The 21,564-nt window shown below is 41.2% G+C and overlaps 1 protein-coding gene across 12 annotated transcripts in view; it reads right to left on the bottom strand.

The window, feature by feature from the left end:
- The window catches only part of mcf2la (mcf.2 cell line derived transforming sequence-like a), a 324,509-nt gene that overhangs the window by 51,658 nt on the left and 251,287 nt on the right, over nucleotides 1-21,564 (bottom strand). For all 12 annotated transcript variants that reach the window (XM_051926314.1, XM_051926317.1, XM_051926322.1 and 9 more), the window contains exons 4-8: nucleotides 20,154-20,244; nucleotides 8,465-8,584; nucleotides 8,032-8,148; nucleotides 7,495-7,644; nucleotides 1,663-1,787 (exon numbers count right to left, since the gene is read on the bottom strand). In XM_051926314.1, the coding sequence (XP_051782274.1) occupies nucleotides 1,663-1,787; nucleotides 7,495-7,644; nucleotides 8,032-8,148; nucleotides 8,465-8,584; nucleotides 20,154-20,244 (603 nt within the window). The remainder of the gene's footprint in view (nucleotides 1-1,662; nucleotides 1,788-7,494; nucleotides 7,645-8,031; nucleotides 8,149-8,464; nucleotides 8,585-20,153; nucleotides 20,245-21,564) is intronic.

Genomic DNA, 21,564 nt, shown 5'->3' with positions numbered 1-21,564 from the left:
ATAGATAGATAGATAGATACTTTCTTAATCCCAATGGGAAATTCACATTCTTCAGCAGCAGCATACTGATACAATAAATAATATTAAATTAAAGAATGATAACAATGCAGGTGAAAAACAGACAATAACTATGTATAATGTTGAATGTTAACGTTTACCCCTCTGGGTGGAATTAAAGAGTCGCATAGTTTGGGGGAGAAACGATCTCCTCAATCTGTCAGTGGAGCAGGACAGTGACAGCAGTTTAGGATTTACTCCACAGTTATAAATTACAAATCAAACAATTCAGTTTACAGAATTTCATTCAAAGGTATTTGCATCTATTTCTTCACGCTATGTAGAAATGACAACACTTTTTATGCATTGTCCCCTATCTCAGGGCATCATGATGTTTGGACAATTGCCGTCAAAGGGTTTTTTTATTGCTTCATTAGAGCAGACATAAGATACCCTGACTTGCTTCTAACTACAGACTATCTTTGGAGTCTGTAGTTGTCATTGTTCAACATGAGGACAAGAGTTATGCTGATGAAAGTCAAAGAAGCCGTTATGAGGCTGAAAAACAAGAATAAAATAATTTGAGACATCAGTAAAACCTTAGGATGATCAAAATCAACTGGAATATCATGGAGAAGAAAGAACACACTGGTGAGCTCAGTAATCTCAAAGGGACTGGTAGGCCAAGGAAGACCTCCACTGCTGATGACAGAAGAATCCTCACTTTGGTAAAGAAAAAGCCCCCAATTCCTGTTTGACAGATCAGAAACAGCCTTCAGGTGTGTGTGTGTGTCAGAGATGACTATCAGCAGATGACTTTATGAACAGAAACACAGAGGACACACCGCAAGATGCAAACTAATAGTTAGTCACAATGGTGGGTTTCCAGTTTGTGAAAAAGGACTCAAAAGAGCATGAAGAATTTTGGGAAAAGGTCTTGTGGACAGACAAGAGAAAGTTGAACCTGATCAAAGTGATGGCAAGAACAAAGTGTGGAGATGAAAAGGAACTGCCCGAGATCCAAAGCAGACCACCTCATCTGTGAAACACGGTGCTGGAGGAGTTATGGCTTAGGCATGTATGGCTGTCACAAGTCCTGGCACACTGTTGGCAGTGGCACAATGAATTCTGAGGTGTAGAGAAACATCTGATCTGCTCAAATTCTAGTAAATCCTCCAAACTCACTGAATGGCACTTTATCATACAACATGATCCAAAAAATACTGCTACGGCAGCACAAAAAAGCTACAAAATGGAAAATTCTTGACTGGCCAAGTCAGTCACCCAATTTAAATCCGACTGAGCAGGGTTTTTGTATGTTAAAAAAACTGATGGCTATTTCTTTTACACCTTTTCAGAAAACAGCTATGTGATGTGAATTATATGCCAAGTGTTACTGATATTTCTTTTAAACGGCTCATAAAGTCCAGTTGCCAATGTCTAACACAGTGCAAAGGCAGGCTGTATCCACTTTTATTAAATATACTGTATACCCTCCAGCTGGAAGGAATTGTATAGTAATATGCACCTGAGCAGGGGGTTGAGGAATGGGGGGGGGGGGGGGGTTTGATTTCATAATGTTGTTCCAAAAAGGTTTTCTTTATTAATAAAACCAGAAGCGTGATACCTGCTTACCCGCCATTTCACAGGAATGACTTCTCTCACCTCTGAACTGTGTTCAGGTTTTCAACTTCATCTTGATTGAGCTTGTAATCAGGGTCCTTGCTGAAGGGCTCATTGATGTTCTTGAGCAGTTCGTGGCCTTGACCCAAAGCCATCCTCAGGTCAGTCTTGAAAACAGTGAAGCCAAAGCACACAGGAGTTAGACACACAGGCATTCACACAAGCATCCCTTGGTTTTTAAACAATAAAAATCAGGTGGAACCGTTCATCTTCTATGCATTCTTCTATTCCAATACAGTGCTGACTCCATGTTATTCACCAAAGGTGGTGAATGTAAATATATGTTTTATATCTTGTTTTGTTGAATATAGTGCAATTGACATTTATGACACAGATAACATTATAAAAGAATTACAAAACTAGTTTCTAGTGATGCTTGGCACCAAAATATATTTTCAAGCTCCCTCTTCAAAACCTGGGTGGCACTAAGTAACCTACCAGTTTTTACATTCAAGAACTATGGGGACTTGGGGTGTTTTTAGAGTCTCTTATGTGTCCTCAACCAAAGATAACAGCACGAGCTACAGCACCTCCAAAACCTTGACTTGGATTAAGCGGGTTTCAGAATTTTATTTGTGAAAAGATTTAACTTGTGTGGGAGATGGCTGGCTGTTCATCCCGGCCAATACCCCCAGGCCGATAGATGGAGCCCTCCCTGTAGCATGGAAGTGCCCCAAAGACCAGCAGGGAATTATGGACAATGGAGTTTTTATTCCCAACCCTGCTGGACACCGTGGGGCCCACCAGAGGACACTGCAGGGAGGCTCAAGGACTTATACGTGCCCTATAACCCGGAAGCACGTCATGATCATATGACCAGAAGGAACGACGTGAAGAGAAGGACTTTTTATCTGACCCGGAAGTGATAAGAAATCACATGGACTGTAGGATGGGAAACACTTCCAGGTCAGGGAATATAAAAGGACTGTGGGAAAGCCCAGACACTGAGCTGAGCTGGGAGGTAGGGTGGCGAAGTGTCTTGGAGTGGAGCATTGTTATTGATTATCGTACTTGTATGTGTAGTGTGGAGTGGAGGGTGCTTTGTGCACATAGTTATTATAAAATAAATAATAATTATAATTTTACCCGGTGTTTGGAGTGGTACCTGAGGGTTCAAGGGAGCTCTAGCGCCCCCTACTGCTACACTTGACAAATAAAAAAAGCAACATTCAAATGTGTCTACTTTAGGCTCTCAGCATCACCCACTTATGGCCAAGGAATTCAAGAGTAAAACACGAAAGCCACCAGCTCAATCCTCACCAGTGACTCAAAACACGACCCTAAAAGAAGAACAGAACATGTCAGTGTTCCAACTTTCGAATTTTGGGAACAACTAAAATGTGACTACTGCGGTGGGCTAGTGCCCTGCCCGGGATTTGTTTCTGCCTTGCGCCCTGTGTTGGCTGGGATTGGCTCCAGCAGGCCCCCGTGACCCTGTAGTTAGGATATAGCAGGTTGGATAATGGATGGATGGATGGATGTGACTAGTTTAGACACAAGTGTCAGGTTACATTCATACTATTAATTTACTGTTAATATAAGTGGTGTGATGGACGGCTGGGGCCTTTGCCTGGCTGGGATGCCTTTAAGGAAGGACCGGGAGAAAGACGATACCTCCCCTGGTACATGAGAGGGCAGCCCCCCTGGTTTGTATCAGGGCCATGGGATTGCAGCTTGGAAGCTCAACCCTGCTGGGACCTGTGGCCGCTGCCGGGGGGCGCCCGGACAATTATGGAGCCCTGGACGGCAGCACTTCCGCTACACTCGGAAGTGCTGCTAGAAGAAGATCCAGGGACACCTGGAATACTTCCGGGTGCCCATGCACCATTTTCGCCACACCCAGGAGTGCCGGAAAATAATGGGAGCGCAACTTGAGCATTTCCAGATTTAATATAAAAGAGGCCGCCTCACTCCATTCCAAGAGGACAGAGCTTGCGAGGAGAGGAGTGGAGGCGGCAAAAGAAAAGTAAGAAAGAAAGAAAGAAAGAGAAAAGGATTGAGCATTACTTATTGGAGAATTGTGGGCACTGTGTGCTGTGAAAAGAAAAGAAAAAGAAATAAAAAGCGTGTGCTTTTGGACTTGTGTCACCATGCCTGTCTGTGTTGGGGCTGATTTACCACAGTGGTTAAACCTGTCACTTCTAGGTGTTTGGTACACTGAAAGGGGTCTGAATGTTACAGCTGTGCTCCTGAATCTATTACTATATTACTATATTACTAACATGATTGATCACAATGGGTGGAAGGAATCTGAAGTCCTTACTGTGGCATGCAAAAGTCTGGGCACATTTATTTGGTCAGTACTTAGAAAGACCCCCCCCCCCTTTGGCAAGCATCACTGCTTGCAAACGCTTTTTGTAGCTAGCTAAGAGTCTTTCAGTTCTTACTTGGGGTATTTTCTACCATTTATAATAATAAGAATAATACATTTTATTTATATAGCACCTTTCCCATGCTCAAGGCACTTACAGAATATAATAAAGAACGGCAGCGTATACAGTATATAGCATTGTACAAACCAGATAAATAAATAATGAAGATTAAGACAGTAAATTCAGACAAAAAGCCTAACAGACAACATAATTGATGGTCTCGCACACACTCACAGGTTACATGAGCATCTTGACAGAGAGGTAAACTGAGAGAAGGGTAATAAAGTCAAGTAGAGCTAAAAGCCTTCCTGAACAGATGAGTTTTGAGTTGTTTTTTAAAAGAATTCATGGAGTCAGCTGACCTGATTAATTTTGGTAGGTCATTCCAGAGTCTGGGTGCTATACAGCTGAAGGCCCTGCTGTCACCCATGGAGTGTAGATTAGTGAGGGGCACAACAAGATTACCAGAATCAGAGGACCTTAGTGGGCAGGCAGGCACATAGTGATGGAGAAGGTCACTGATGTAGTTTAGCGCGAGGTTATTTAAGGCTTTGTAAGTTATAAGTAGGATTTTATATTCGATTCTGTAAGACACAGGGAGCCAGTGAAGACGGAGCAGGATGGGTGTGATGTGCTCGCTGCTGCTGGTCCGTGTAAGGACTCTTGCAGCCGACTTTTGAATAAGCTGGAGCTGTGATATAAGATTAGAAGGGGCACCTTCTATTGTAGGGAATTACAATAATCGATGTGGGATGTGATAAAAGCATGGACAAGTTTCTCAGCATTAGAAAAGGAGAGGAAGGAGCGAACATGGGATATGCTACAGAGTTGAAAGTAAGAAAGTTTCTTAATGTGATGTATGTGGGTGGAATAAGAGAGGGAGGAATCAAAAATGACACCAAGATTCTTTGCAGTAGAGGCAGGTCTGATGAGATCACCGCCAAGATGGACTGGGAAGGAGCTCATTTTATTAAGTTGCACTTTAGTCCTAATTTGCAAGAGTTCCATTTTTTTATCTCTACAAAAGGCTTCTAATTCTGCAAGATTCTTGGGTCGTCTTGCATGCACTGCTCTTTACAGATCTATGCACAGATTTTCAATTATGTTTATTAAGGCCAGATGGGGATTGGACTGTGAGGGCCATGGCAAACTGATTAGCTTGTGCCTCTTGAGCTATTCCATTGTGCATTTTAAGGTGTGTTTCAGATTGTTATCTTGTTGTAGGGCCCATCCTCATTTTAACTTCAAGTTTTTTAAAGATGGTGTGATATTTGTTTCCAGAATTTGCTGGTATTTATTTAAATCCTTTCTTCTCTCTACCAGTGCCACTGGCTGCAACATAAGCCCAAAGCCTGATCGATCCACTGACAGGTTAATAGTTGGAGATGTGTTCTTTTCCTGGAATTTGGCACCATTTTTTCTCAAAAACATACCTTTGCACACTGTGAACAAAAAGTTCTACTTTGACTTCATCAGTCCACAGGGCTTATTTCCAAAATGCATCAGGCATTTTTTTAGATGTTCATTTGCAAACTTCAGGCACTGAATTCCGTGGCAAGGATGCAGGAAAGGTTTTTCTTCTGCTCACTCTACCATGTCATATTTGTTGAGGGGTCACTGCACAGTAGAACAGTGCGCCACCACTCCAGAGTCTGCTAATTCTTCCTGAATGTCTTTAGCAGTCAAACGGGGTTTTTTATTTGCCTTTCTAGGAATCCAATGTGCAATCCAAGGTCTTCCAAACCTCAAATTGACCTTCACCATCTCTGTTAACTGTCATTTCTTAATAACATTACAAACTTGGGAAACGGCTACCTGAACACGCTTTACTATCTTCTTGTGCTTTGTGAGCATCAATTCGAGTTCTAGGCAGCTGCTTAGAGGAGCTCATGCCTGCTGATTGTTGGGACAAGTTTTGAAATCTCAGAGAATTTATACAGCTTGCAATATGCATCACATGGGGTTTCCTAAAGATAACTGTGAATAAGCCATAGCTCTAACAAGCTAATGAGGGTCTGAGACCACATTGGGAAAAGTTATGTGGGACCCCTCAAATATGTTAGGGTGCCCACACTTTTGCATGGTGCTCCTTTCCTTTTTTCCACTGTACAATGTGTCACACATGTGTGATTAGGAGGCAGCTAAAGGGCTTACGTAACAGTAATACCACATCCGACCAGGGGGCGGCGGGGTGCACTGACTGTCTTTCTCAGTTCCCTGCAAACCTTTCCTGAGAAATCCTGCCAGGTTCCGGCACCTCAGAAGACGTCACTTCCGGGTCTGAGCCCTTCGATGACGTCACTTCTGGGTCTGGGCCTTTTGATGACATCACTTCAGGGTCCGGCCCCTTCAATGATGTCACTTCTGGGTCTGGGCCTTTTGAAGACATCACTTCAGGATCCGGCCCCTTCGATGATGTCACTTCCCATACGGGCCTTTAAAGCCACCATCTTAACATCAATGAGTCAGTTCTATCTTGGACTCAGTCGAAGGAACAACTCTGTTCTAATCTAAAAGCCTTTTGCAGCCAGGGAAATTATACGGGTGGCTGCCCCAAACCTTTTTCACGATGTCTGGTCTCAGTTATTATCACAAATGGTGCAAAACACAAACAATACACTAATCTAGTGTAAAATGTTGAAAAGAAATGTGTCATCTTTATCGTTATGCCTTTTGATGATCAGTTCATCTTCTGCTCACTTAACTATTCACAGTAACAGACATTTTGGGAAAGGGTATCTGCATCTGCATGGACTTTTGAGCTTGCGGCTCTCCTGTCATTTAAATCCATTTGATTCTCCTAATTACTGCATCATATTTTCAGCAGATGACTTTATCCATTTCAATAAATTGTCTACTTCAATTTGAAAATATCCAAATACAAATTACCACGGAGAAATATAAAAACTTGACCTTTACACAATACTATAAGCTCAGTTCCACTGTCGTTAAAACATTTCAATTTATATTGTCCCAGATAAGACCTTGTCAGCCTTGTAAAGATGCAATTGCTGTACACCTTCCCATGTATAAAGTACAATAAACTTGTCAATAATAATAATAATAATTCTTTGCATTTATATAGAGCTTTTCTCACTACTCAAAGCGCTCAGCAATTGCAGGTTAAGGGCCTTGCTCAGGGGCACAACAGAGCAGAGTCCCTTTTGGCATTTACGGGATTCGAACCGGCAACCTTCCGATTGCCAGTGCAGATCCCTAGCCTCAGTGCCACCACTCCGCCCCTATAAATTAAATTATTGACATTGAAAATCTTTTATGATATCAGTCTGATTGTGTTGACTGATAGGGCTGTTAGGACAGACGCACATTGTTAGAAAGGAGGAAAAACTATCTGCAGAACTCCATCTTCTACCAAGATGCTCTCAGTTTGATGACCAGAAACCTCGAATGTGCTCTGCTATGACAATGATGTGCTTCTTACCTTCATTTTGACTTTCTTTTCCGTGTGTTGTGTTAAGAGGCTCTTGGTTGCTTCCACATCATTTGGCAATTCAGTCTCTGCAAGTTCAGTCCCAAATGACTGCAGGATCTGAGCTGTCTTCTTCACTTTTAGCGCAAAATCTTCAATAGCCTGTTAAATTATGGTGCACAAATGTTCTTTTGTTAGGAAACCAAGAAGAGATTAAAAATGCAACAGGGATGCCAAGCTAGAGACTTCTTTAAGCTTTGGTGAATAATGAAAAACTGTCCAATGGCAAGGAAGGGCTGGATGGGTGATTTAGAGGTGTCTTAGAATAGGGACATGACAGAATGCAGCCAAGAGCAAGAATCACACTGAGGGGTTTGTCTCATGCAGTAATTAAAAAAACGATACTGCCTTTTCTGTAGTATAACATAAAAAAAAACAAACACACAGACAAAGGCCCAGAATCCTTCATAAAGACTCCCAATAGCAAGAAATATTACTAGCAGTGGCAACACTGATTCAGGACTGTTCTCACTTTAACAGAACACTTACAATCCTGCGGGAAATCCACCCATTGTGGCAATATTTCAGGGTACCACCAAGTTCTTGGGTGAGCTGGGTTCTCTCTATGTAACTGTGCAATTCTGTCACTGAACTCAGCATGATGATCTGCAATACAAAGGGATGACAATGAGGCAAATCTCCTTCACAATAAGACAGGCTTAGTTCCACCCTTAAGGAGAAGCTCTACAACAGTTATAAATTTAATCTCTGCTGAGAAGTAGGTACGACCACTTCACCTGATTAGATAATGATGTCCACTGCATCCACAGATATTGACCCTTAGTGCTTATCTTTGAGGTGCCTCACAGAATGAGGACATGAGAGTAATTGCTCTCCTAAGAGTTGCAAACAGCAAGCAGTATTCTACAAATGTCCAAAAGCATTAGGAAAAGGCAATGGCAGCTTGTAGGAGTATACATACCGGCACCTTCATTTTAAATTCATCCTTGTTGAATTTAAAAACAATGTCAGATAAGGCGCGTTGCAGAAAGCTGGTGGGGCGGAGAACCAAGACAAGCTGCAGATTCCCGGGGAAGGAGCCCTGCCAAGACAATACAAAGGAGGTGATCAGATCAGCAGGTACTACACAAAAAAGTCATGGGACAATGTCCTGAGGGGGACACCCAGGCAGCTGGTGGATTAGAGTGTCGACGTCTTGGCAATCACTTTAATATAACCAGCAAATCTGATTAAATGTTTTTGATATATTCTGTGGCAGAATGCCCAATGTGTGGTCTTTTAGCCTTGGAACCCCTGCAGATTTTTTTTTTAATTCTCCAGCTTAACTGAATTAATTTTTTTTCCCCCATCTACCCTGGCCATCTATCCTTATCATCAGACTGTCATTTAGAAACTTAAAAAAGCACTCTACTTCTCTTGTTACAGTATATACCTTTCTTATGTAACTGTGCTTTATTAATTTACCAGTAATGGCGAACTGCACGATAACATGCAGTAAATACACTTCATTTGAGCATTCCTAGTCTTCATCCTCTTTCTCTGTACATTTAGCATTCGTTTGCTCAGAGGTTGATGTGCTTGCTGCTTCCTGAGCAGCTCATCTTTACTCCACCCTAGCGGCCTGCTTCTTCTCTTCTTTAATCCGCATCTTTTCATGTTAAAACTTATTAAGTCAGTGTTTGTGTTGCAATTATTAAGTACGTTTTCTTTAATTTTTCATTTAAGCTAGCACTTACAGTGGGGCAAAAAAGTATTTAGTCAGCCACCAATTGTGCAAGTTCTCCCACTTAAGAAGATGAGAGAGGCCTGTAATTTTCATCATAAGTATACCTGAACTATGAGAGACAAAATGAGAAAAAAAAAATCCAGAAAATCACATTGTCTGATTTTTGAAGAATTTATTTGCAAATTATGGTGGAAAAAAAGTATTTGGTCAATAACAAAAGTTCATCTCAATACTTTGTTATATACCCTTTGTTGGCAATGACAGAGGTCAAACGTTTTCTGTAAGTCTTCACAAGGTTTTCACACACTGTTGCTGGTATTTTGGCCCATTCCTCCATGCAGATCTCCTCTAGAGCAGTGATGTTTTGGGGCTGTTGCTGGGCAACACGGACTTTCAACTCCCTCCAAAGATTTTCTATGGGGTTGAGATCTGGAGACTGGCTAGGCCACTCCAGGACCTTGAAATGCTTCTTACGAAGCCACTCCTTCGTTACCCGGGCGGTGTGTTTGGGATCATTGTCATGCTGAAAGACCCAGCCACGTTTCATCTTCAATGCCCTTGGTGATAGAAGGAGGTTTTCACTCAAAATCTGACGATACATGGCCCCATTCATTCTTTCCTTTACACGGATCAGTCGTCCTGGTCCCTTTGCATAAAAACAGCCCCAAAGCCTGATGTTTCCACACCCATGCTTTACAGTAGATATGGTGTTCTTTGGATGCAACTCAGCATTCTTTCTCCTCCAAACACGACGAGTAGAGTTTTTTACCAAAAAGTTCTATTTTGGTTTCATCTGACCATATGACATTCTCCCAATCCTCTTCTGGATCATCCAAATGCTCTCTAGCAATCTTCAGACGGGTCTGCACATGTACTGGCTTAAGCAGGATTTGAGTCCCTGGCGGCGTAGTTTGTTACTGATGGTAGCCTTTGTTACTTTGGTCCCAGCTCTCTGCAGGTCATTCACTAGGTCCCCCCGTGTGGTTCTGGGATTTTTGCTCACCGTTCTTGTGATCATTTTGAACCCACAGGGTGAGATCTTGCGTGGAGCCCCAGATCGAGGGAGATTATCAGTGGTCTTGTATGTCTTCCATTTTCTAATAATTGCTCCCACAGTTGATTTCTTCACACCAAGCTGCTTACCTATTGCAGATTCAGTCTTCCCAGCCTGGTGCAGGTCTACAATTTTGTTTCTGGTGTCCTTTGACAGCTCTTTGGTCTTGGCCATAGTGGAGTTTGGAGTGTGACTGTTTGAGGTTGTGGACAGGTGTCGTTTATATTGATAACGAGTTCAAACAGGTGCCATTAATACACAAAACCAGTGGAGGACAGAGGAACCTCTTACAGAAGAAGTTACAGGTCTGTGAGAGCCAGAAATCTTGCTTGTTTGTAGGTGACCAAATACTTATTTTCCACCATAATTTGCAAATAAATTCTTTAAAAATCAGACAATGTGATTTTCTGGATTTTTTTTTTCTCATTTTGTCTCTCATAGTTTAGGTATACCTATGATGAAAATTACAGGCCTCTCTCATCTTTTTAAGTGGGAGAACTTGCACAATTGGTGGTTGACTAAATACTTTTTTGCCCCACTGTAAGTCTTCAATCTGCCTCAAGAATGATTAAAGATATGAAGAGGTAGGGGAAGTGACGACGAAAGTGGTAGGGATGAGAACGGCGCCTGTATGCATGTGCTGCACGGCCGTCCTGCTGGCCGCTACAGAGAGCTGATTCTACAATAAAGTAAAATAAAAATAAAAAGAGTAATAAAAATCATCACCCAGACAGTACACGTCAAGTAGCATATGTGTACTAAATTTCAGGTCAGTAGTTCAAATGGTTTGTGAGCTACAGGTGATTTAAAATCTTGAACAGACAAACGGACAGCCACGGTAGCGTATTATATAAGAAGATCTTTTGCATACTATTTATTAATTATTATTCTTTACTTTATCTTTTTCTGTCCTCACGGCCATCTTCACCTTAACACTGGACTCATCTTTAAAGACTGATATTGTATATAAGGATGCTACCCTTCTACTAATTATATATCTATGTTTTATAAGATGCATGGATTTATTTTTTTTGTCTTTTTCGCTTGTTTATTACTATTCTTACCTAATCTTATTTGTTTGTTTGTTCCAGAGAGGTTATTTCAATTTACAAATTTTATTTAGTGTTTTCCTCTTTTACAGGCCTGAAAGACGCTCCTGTCAGCAAACAGATACTTAGTGATCAGAACTACATATAGCGACTGACACAGTAAGTGCACTCATGCCAGGTGCTTATGTCTGCCCATACAAACAGCCACGTGGTGGTCTGAACAAATCTCCAACACACGTCACACATACCATAGTTGCAAAATATTAAAAAAAAAAACCAAATATGTGATATCTGTCTCATGTAAGCAAGTTTTACACATGAGGCCCCAGATGTTGATATTAGAAAAAACAATTAAACTGAAAAGACAATCTTTTGTAATAAAGTATTTGCTCCCTGCCACCCACACCTTTATTTCCTGCATTACTGTACATTCTTCACATTGAATTTAGTCAGATCTTTTCATGGGTTGTAGTTTTTAAATATAAATGCAACCTCTAGATGTGAAAAATGTATGTACAATGTCAACTCATCTCAATTAAAGGGATTATCATCAGTATTATTTGTTTAAATACTCTGATTAGCAAATAGGATCTGATTTAGATTTTATAGTTTTGGGGGTCACTTATGCCACATTCAAAATCATGCTGCTCATATATAGAAAGTTTAGGACAGAAGTAGATGTGCCTCAGGCCATAACATTTTTTTTTACTTACTCAAAAGAGATCTAGAATAGCATTTTAGTATCTAAGGACCTATCTTGCCTTGGCGATTGTAGGTGTTTATGACTTCATCATCAGAAAGACATGACAAAATGTGATGTATGAATAAATATTAAGGAATAAATCACTTCTTATTAACAAAGAAATTATTACTTAGATATTTCCTCAGAAGAGTTGACCATAATAAAATACTAATAAAGACACATGCGCGCACACACTACCAGTACGGTGTTTGGACCTACCCAGAAATGTTTGTGTTTTTGATAGAAATGTATTCCTTTCTTAATAAGATATCATCTTCTTCTTTCAGCTGCTCCCATTAGGGGTTGCTACAGTGGATCATCTTCTTCCATATCCCACCTCCGTCACTCCTACTGCAGACCTCACCACTGTCACACTTCCCTCATACACATCCTGTACAACTCTTACATACTTCTCTGCCACTCCCGACTTCCTCATATAATCCCACAACTCCTCTCAAGACATACCATAAATTGATTTAAAAATATAGCCTAGACATTACTAGTGCTGCTAATGGCTATTACTGGCTGATTTTTAATGTATTATTCGTATATGGCTGCCAAGCCTCATTTTCAGCTGCTATTTTGTTCATGTTCTAATGGTCAACTCTGTTTGCTTGTCCTTAATTAATCATGTTTACATACTAATTGGTTATTAGAGAAACCTTTTTAGTTTTCAATAGCACCCCTGAAACCCATTATTCTATCCATTTGTATTATAAGATACTGCCATTCCTAAAGTTCAGTTCTAGGTTCAAAAATGGTCAAAATAAAACAGCTTTCTCAAGTAACATGTCAGCCTGCTGTTAGTTTGCAGAATGAAGGTTATTTCATGTGATGGAATGCCAAGAAACTGAAAATTTCATACAAAAGTGTCTATTCCTGTCTTGAGAGTAGAGGCTGAACTGAATCTAACCAGGACAGGAAAAGAAAGGGAAGGGCCAGATGCACAAATGCATAAAAGGATAAGGACACAAACGTCTTGTAGGTCTTCAGTTGGCTTCTTCCTTAAATATGTGCCAAATACCAGTGTCATCTGCAACAGAGAAGACACGACTCCAGATTGCTGACCATAAAATGCCTTTCAGTCATCTTATGCCCAATGGATGCGTCATTTTACCCACTTTACCACATTTTTTTTTTATTTGCCAGTTTCACATATGGTATTTGACTTGAAACTCTACCTGTAAGGCCAGCATCCCAGAGTTATCTTTTCACTGATGCAATGACACTGATATTTGGTGTGTATTTGGCAATCTGTCACATAGTGTCACCTTGAGAAAGCAGTTTCATTTTGGAAATTTTTGAACCCGGAACTGAGCTTTAGGAATGCCAGTACCTTGCAACCCAATTGAACAGAGTAACAGGTTTAAGTGGTGCTACTGCAATTACACAGGTATCTCTAATAACCGATTAGCTTTTTAAGGATGAACTTTATGAAGTGACCATTAGCACACCAAAGGAATGGCTATTGAAATTGTGGCTTTGCAGTCATAAGTGAAGAATAAGTTATAAATCAGTTATTTCAAGCAGTAACAGTCATTAACAACTCTAGAAATGTATTGGCTGTATTTTAAAATTAATTTAATGGTGTATTGATAAAAGAAATATTAATTTACACAAAAATTTCTGGGTGTATCCAAACACACTGGTAGCGCAGATACACACAGAGCATATTGTGTGTGCACATGTGTCTTTATTGGTATTTTATTTTTGTGAACTCTTCTATGGAAACTTATAAGTAATAATTTCATTGTTAATAAGAAATGATTTATCACTTACTATTCATTCATACATCACACGTTTGTCTTTCTGAGGATGAAGTCATCAGCACCTACAGGTTAGGTTGTTAGATACCAAAATGTTAATCTAGGTCATCTGACTTAAGGAAAAAATATTACAGTTCCAGTTTTGAGGAGATCTTGTGAGGTACATGAACAACTGTCCCGAATGGTCTTCATTTAGACAGCATGGCTCGGAAAGTCGCTCACTAAAATTACAATATCTAAATCAGATCTATCTGCTAATCAGAATATATACAGAGTACGCAATCAGGACAAAATGGGCAATGTTGTGTCTGGGGACTGGGTGGTCTTTTAGCCTGGAATTCCTAAAGATTTGTTTTTTCGTTTTCTCCGACCTAATCATTGGACTGTCATTTAGAATTTTAAAAAACAATTCTTCATTTACGGACTCCGTCTCTCATATTACACTACCAGTTAAAAGTTTTAGAACACGTGAGTATTTTCCGTTTTTATGTAGTGCTAGGGTGTTGTACCGTGTTAGTCATTGTGAATGTAGTTAGAAGTCAAGCAAAATGACATCTTTTATTGGCTAACTAAAGAGATTACAATCGGGGCCTGAGTTGCCTCGAAAGCTTGCATATTGTAATCTTTTTAGTTAGCCAATAAAAGGTGTCACTTACATTCAGTTTTTATGTAAATGCACGTAATAAAGGCAAATAAACAATGCTAAATATAAAAAAAATAAGGAATCATTAAGCATACAAAATTTTATTCATATTTTTGATTCATCAAAGTAGCCCCCTTTTGCGGATATAACAGCTAAACTGTGTGGTAAACCTTTTGATTTAGAATGCCAGTCACTCTGTGCCAGTCACCAACTCTGCCTCCAGTAAAACAACCCCACACCTTCACACTTCCTCCTCCATGTCTGACAGTTGGTGTCACACACTGAGGAACCATCACATCATCACTTCGACAGCATACACACATACACACACCCTGGGCGATGAACTGAAGATTGCAAATTTGGATTCCTCTGTCCATAAGACTTTCTTCCAGTCTGCAGGAGTCCACAGCTGGTATTTCAAAGCATTATTGTGTCCTTTTGTCCTGCCACTTGCCCTGTCAAACCAGCTGCCCAAAGTCCCCTCTTCACAGTACAAACTGACACTCGCTTTTATTAACCTGCACTGTTAAGTTGTTGTGCTGTGAGGCGCCTGTGACCATGCACAATGGTGACCCTCAGACACTTGTCTTCTGATGGGGTTGTGACTTTGGCTCTGCCAGATCTCGTCCTATCAGAATTTCTTCCAGTTCCCAATTGTCTTTGGACTGTGGAGGACACCACTGGACTCACTGACACTTTTGATTTTAATTTGCAATCTCTCTAAATGAAAGGGCCTACACTTCTAAGGGTAATAATGCTCTGTCTCACTTAATTTATTAATTGCCATTTTCTTGCCATTATCACTTGAATTTACAACTTTCTACAGTGTAATATAGTCCAAGTAGCACTTCGCAGGGTGCAGTAACACAGTCTGTCACATCTCTGTTTTAAGACACACAGATTGTGTTTAAGTTGGGACACCTCTGCAAATTGTTTGCTTTAATTTGAAAGGCTTCATTTACTTTAATTGCTGCAGAACATCTGTAGGTTGTAACCTGTTACTTGTTGTACAGCTAACACGAGGCCAGATTTAGCACACTGGGGCTCATCAATTAGAACTGCTAGGCAAGCATTAGAAAACAAGAAAGGGACAACTACAAAAATGGGCATTGTACTATTTCTGTGTGACAGAGTCAGCATGATATTGGATCTTCTTTTCCTTGTTTGGAATGGCATAATTCACCTAAATGGGGGCCTGCACATGAAGAAAGAGTATAAAACCTTGGAACATTGCCCGGTACACCTTTGAAGCCGAAGGATGGATGGGAGATAACGTCATCCGATCCTGAAAATCCTTCCAGCGCAGCGACGAAAATGGCAGACTGTATACATCGAGCTCCCACTTCGGTGAAAAGTCTTGTCATTGGCTTCCTCGTCTGTTATGCCACGTAAATCGTCATTAAAGAAAGCAAAGTTATTTCTCCTATGTGATTTCTTACCACCTTGTATCACTAAGGGAGGGGTATCGCCTTTTAATGTTATATCTATATAGTTTCGGGTTACTTAAGACGCCGCAATTTAAAAAGAACTTATTCCAACCAGGGAGCTAGCGCCCCCTAGAGGAAAATGCTTGTTCCCTGAAGAAGACCCATTTGTTATATTCTGAAATTTCCTTTTTTTCAGTTTTTGCTAACCTAAACTCTGGCAGTTTACTGCTTACCTTTGCATCATTTCAGGTCATTCACTGCATTTCAAATGATCACACTTGAAGAAAAACTGAAGTGTTCTAAAACTTTTGACCAGCAGTGTATACTCAAGTATACTCACACTGGTACAGTGTGTTGACGCACCCACTACACGATGAAACAACTTAGGATCCCGGGTTGCAACCCCTCAGGCAGACACGCGGTCCAGTCCCTCTATCTGCCGCAGCCAGGTGTTACGTGGGCAACCCCTTGGCCTGGTCCAGCCACTCAGGTACCCAACAATGAGAATCTTACGAGCTGGATCACCCTCGGGGAAACGCGCCACATGGTTGTAGTGCCGTAACTGATGCTCCCTCACAATGCAGGTAATGTGCCTCATTCGGGACTCCATGAGCAACACAAAGTCAAACCAATGGTACCCAAAGATTTTCCAGAGAGACACAGTACCAAAGGAGTCCAGTCTTCATCTCAGGTCACTGGATAGCGTCCATGTCTCACAACCACAAAACAAGACAGGAAGCCGCAGGGCACTAAAGACTTGGACCTTCATCCTTTTGCATAGATATCGGGAGCGCCACACACCCCTTTCCAGCAACCTCATGACCCCCCCATGCTCTCCCAATCCGTCTACTGACTTCACAGGAAGAGTCACCAGAGACATGAATGTCACTACCAAGGTAAGTAAACCTCTCAACAAGGTCGACTCTCTCTTCGCAGACAGACACACTGCTGATAGCCATGTCCAAGAGGTCATTAAAGGCCTGATGTTGGTTTTTATCAGGACACTCGCAAGCCCAGACACTCAGACTCCTCGCTCAGTCTCTCAAGAGCTCCCTGATCAGAGCCTTCATTGACTGTGCAAAGATCACAGCATCGTCAGCAAAGTCAAGATCCATGAATGTTTCTTTGCCAACAGATGCCCCACAGCCGCTGGACCCCATGACCCTGTCCAACACCCAGTCCATACAAGCATTGAACAGAGTAGGAGCAAAAACACACCCCTGACGAACCTCAGAATCAACTGGGAAAACCACAGAGGTCCTGCCTCCACTCTGCACAGCACTCACAGTGTATACGGTATACAGTATAATTCTTATTTAAGTGTGTATTATGTATTTATCTTTTGTACACTGTGTATTCATTATTATTCTAGCCTAAATGTATTTATTTTTTTTATGTAACTGTTTCTTTGTAATGCACTTTGAGTAACAACTACTGTAAGAAAATGTGCTATTGAAATAAATGCTGTTGTTAAAGAAATGCAATCATCCACTAAGAACATCACTTCAGTAGTCAAACATGATGGTGGTAGTGGAATGGATTTCAGACCTGGATGCTTGTCATCATTGACATAATTGTTTCCTCCACGTTAGGGCATTTTACATGAGAATGTCGGGCCATCTATCTGTGAGGTGCTGCTGAAACGTAGCTGGGACAAGCAGACAGACAACAATCCAAAATACACAAGAGAGTCCACATCATAAGGTCTGGGGACTTTCGATAAGCCTAGTCAACGTTTACAACTGAACACATCTGAGATGTGGTGGCAGAATCTGAAATATAATATTTTTGCTTGAAATCCCATAAATGTCATTAAGTGGGCCAAAATGTATTGCTAAAGGAGACATAAGTGGTTATTTCCATTACATTTTTCCTTGAAGGTTCCCAAAACTCATCATAAGATGTTTATGCTCGGCTGGGTCCTGCAATGTTATATGAAACCTGTGCTGACTTAGTAACATCACAGCCAGACGAGAAATCCTAGTCTTTAATTGTTTATTTCCTGTGTCATCATGCAGATGATACAGTACATCTGAATCTAAAGCTTTGTTTCTTTGTGTACGATTTAACTCATTTTTTTTAAATACTCAATTAATTTGTTTGGTTTGTTTTGTGCAATACTTGCACTTTACAGCAAATGCAGTGTTGCGTATAAGCAAATATCAAAGAAGCTTACAAAGATACCCTCATCTATACATTCGGTTGTAAAAGAACTCAAGTAAGTTTTCTAAAAAGACAGCCAGAGAAACAATTAGCATTACCGAAATGCACTGTTTATCTACCATGTGTGTAAGTCAGCAGACACGGGTGGCTACATCTTTCTGTTCTCCGTCCTAAAATAAGAAATGATACCCTACACTTTATATCTCACAGACCCTAGAACTCGTCCATAATTAACTAACTCTTCAAGCTTGAGGAGCAGCCACACGTGTATGTCAGAATTCCTTGTAATGAACTTCACTTTAATATGTCTGACGCTGTGTCATCCCAGGTGGGTGAATATGAGCCAAGTGATTTAAAAATAGCAAACAGGAAAAACTGTCAAGTGTGTAGCAAACTGTTTAAAAATGTATTAGGATTTGCAAAATGTGTATGAAGTTAAGGACAGAATGATTTTAAGACAGTTTTAAAATTTAGCACCATTTGCTTTCCCGTAATACTACTTATAAAAATGGAAAGACAAACTCAATGATATTTTAAATATTTATATGTATACTAGCTGCGCCCCATATAGTAATGAAACAGAACAAACTTTAAAAATCAATAGACGTTGGCACTGTATCTGATCGTGTTCAGATCTGACGAGAGAGCATTCCCTGCATGGGGAGAAAAGCACATGGCCATGATATCTCTGGCAATCAGCAGCTACCCTGTAAAACACATGGAGCTCTGATCTCTCTCTGAAAAACGTCACATGTTACAACTTAACAATCTGTAGATGATAATGTCTGTTGAACAAACAGGTATCGCTAGCTAAGTGGAGGCAAGATGCACTCCAACATTTGGCGAGACGTAAACGAACTCGAACAGAGGCTGGCGAGTGAATGAGGAAGGCCCCGCCCCCCTGCTCTCAGTCCACAGCCACTCTGTTGGATTTGCATAAATACATCGGTATCGCAAGCGAACTCTGGTACTTAGCGCGATGAGAGAAGTCGCAAAATCAACCGGAAAGTTCAAGCAAATGATAGAAAACAATCAGATTAAGTAGTTCTCTCATGAAAAGCGAACAGACATACAGACAGAATGCGCTCGGACTACGAAATTTTTAAAACTGTTTCTTAGCGAGCACCTATGGGCCAAGGGTAACCTACATTCTAAATTTCAAGTCCTCATGGTTTGGGAGATTTCGTGATGTGTGAGTCAGTGGTATTTGACTTTTATATATAGACAGATTGTATATTCAAACTTTTTTCAACCAGGACTAATGTTAATTAATAACAGAACCATTGAGAGCAGCACACTGATGCAGTGAGAATTCAGCAGAAGGTTACTGGTTTTGTGGATTTTCCTCCTACATCCCAAAAGATGTGAATCCTCGATTAACAGGAAATTCTAAATTGGCCTTGCATCAGTGTGTGTGTGTGTGTGTGTGAAATGGGTCCTAAAAGTGACAATACTGTTACCAGTCTTGTACTCTGTGCTACCAGGACAGCTTTGGTTCCCTGTGGCTGACAATTGGACTAAGCTTTGATAATGTTTTGAATCCATTGAAGTTGTTCAAGAGGATGTTATCACCTTTTTACGTATATTAATCAGTGATTTGTAGACAAACAGAAGATAGTGTTAAGGACATTGGAGTTATGCATTACTACATTACTGCATAGTGTATAAAACTGGCTACTTCAAGCAAAAAGGCAGTCCACCAGTCTCTCTTTATATTGTAACCTTTCAGAGAGATCATCCAAAGAGATCACATAGCACAATGGCCAAGTATGGCAAAGAAATAGCCCTTCAAGTGGAAGGAAGTGTAGGTGGACCTTGCCATGTGCCAGTCTCTTTTTTTTCTGCGCTTTCCAACAGCACAATATAGCAGCCCCGTCACCGGATCACTGCCTCTCTCTTCTTGACGACGTAATTAATATTCTTTTGAAAACAACTGAGAGAATAAAACCTCAAAATGAAATTGCATGAAAAGGTATTTGCTATTCAAGAGGAAATGTAAAAAAATAAATAGCTCCATTCGATATAACACACACTGTCTTATTGAAAGGCAAATTAAACCCACGGCTGTGTCGGGACTTACCGCTATGCGCAGAAGGGTGCCTTTCACGGAGCTCCATCGGTCCTGCCTCCGGTCTATGATGACGACAAACCCGACTCCGGCTGCCTGCAAGCTAAACAAACAGAAAAGGTCGCACGTCAATCGTTTCTCGTAGACAAGGGCACAGTGCCTATCACCTAGGTGAGCCTTGGCTCCCCTCTACATGCCAAAGGACAGTCTATGCAGCCATTGAAAAACGAGTAAGCTGCACGAGGGTACATCGCGTAGATAACGAGTGGTGCACATCCTCGGGGGCGTGGCAAAGACACAGCTGGCGATCGTTCTCTGACTCGCGCATCTCCAGTAGCAACTTGGAAGCCGAAAAGAAAAAGTGACGCATCGGTAGTACAATCAGCAGCAGCTCATGCCCTTCAGGCTTCACGACCATCGCGGCGCATGTAGGCACGGGGCTTCGGACACAAGATCGTTCGCTACCTCTGCAGCATGGCAGTAAAGGTCCGCCTACTTACTACCCGTTAACCAATCACCGTCGTGAATGGTACGCAGCTCGGCTGTGCATTGGTCGAAGCTCGCGTCTCTCTGCTTTACTGAAGCCGCACAGACACACTGGAACGTCGCGTAGCCGAAGGGAAAGCAAGCAGGCGGACACTGACATGCGTGACAAGAAAAGAAAATCTACTGTGAATCTGTAGTGGCTCCATTATTTTCTAAAATAACGGCACATTCTTCAATGACGCAATGAAAGCATCTCTATAATCTCACTACTTCTACCACACCATATCAATAATTGAAACTGTTCCAGAAACAGTATTAGTAAACAAGAACCTATTTTTCCTCCTTAGTCCGATGAGATCCAAGCTGCATGATACACGTGTGTGCTGTGCGTCTGAACCCAAAGGAGAGCACAGTTAATTAGCCACTACAGGCCACCGATTCTGAACCAGTAGAGAGAAAAACACCAGCAGCACACGAATGGAAAGATCAGTCACACCTGCCACCTCGGCAAACACGAGTCAAGGAGTTTGTCACCTACTGCGCACAGGAGCCTTAGATATCGCAGGTCAACACCAATTCTGTATCCCAGGATTGTGGTTGGTGCGCTAAGCATAATTTATAATGTTGAATCCAAATATGAATAAAATCAGTCATATTTAGTACTTTGTGGTATATCCCTTGCACAATTTTTGTTCTATCAGGCTTATTTCTTGTAACACTATCTTTGTATTTTCATCATTTGGTGTCATCACAGTATAAAAATATTAATGATGGGTGCTCCAGTTTCCTCCCACTTTCCAAGACATGCAGGTTAGGTGCATTGTAGATCCTAAATTGTCCCTAGAATGTGCTTGGTGTGTGCCCTGCCCGGGGTTTGTTCCTGCCTTGTGCCCTGTGTTGGCTGGGATTGGCTCCAGCAGACTCCCGTGACCTTGTG

This window comes from Erpetoichthys calabaricus, chromosome 4 (assembly GCF_900747795.2).
Source record: "Erpetoichthys calabaricus chromosome 4, fErpCal1.3, whole genome shotgun sequence".
In the NCBI taxonomy this organism is placed as follows: domain Eukaryota; kingdom Metazoa; phylum Chordata; class Cladistia; order Polypteriformes; family Polypteridae; genus Erpetoichthys; species Erpetoichthys calabaricus.
This window is presented reverse-complemented; position numbering and strand designations above follow the sequence as displayed.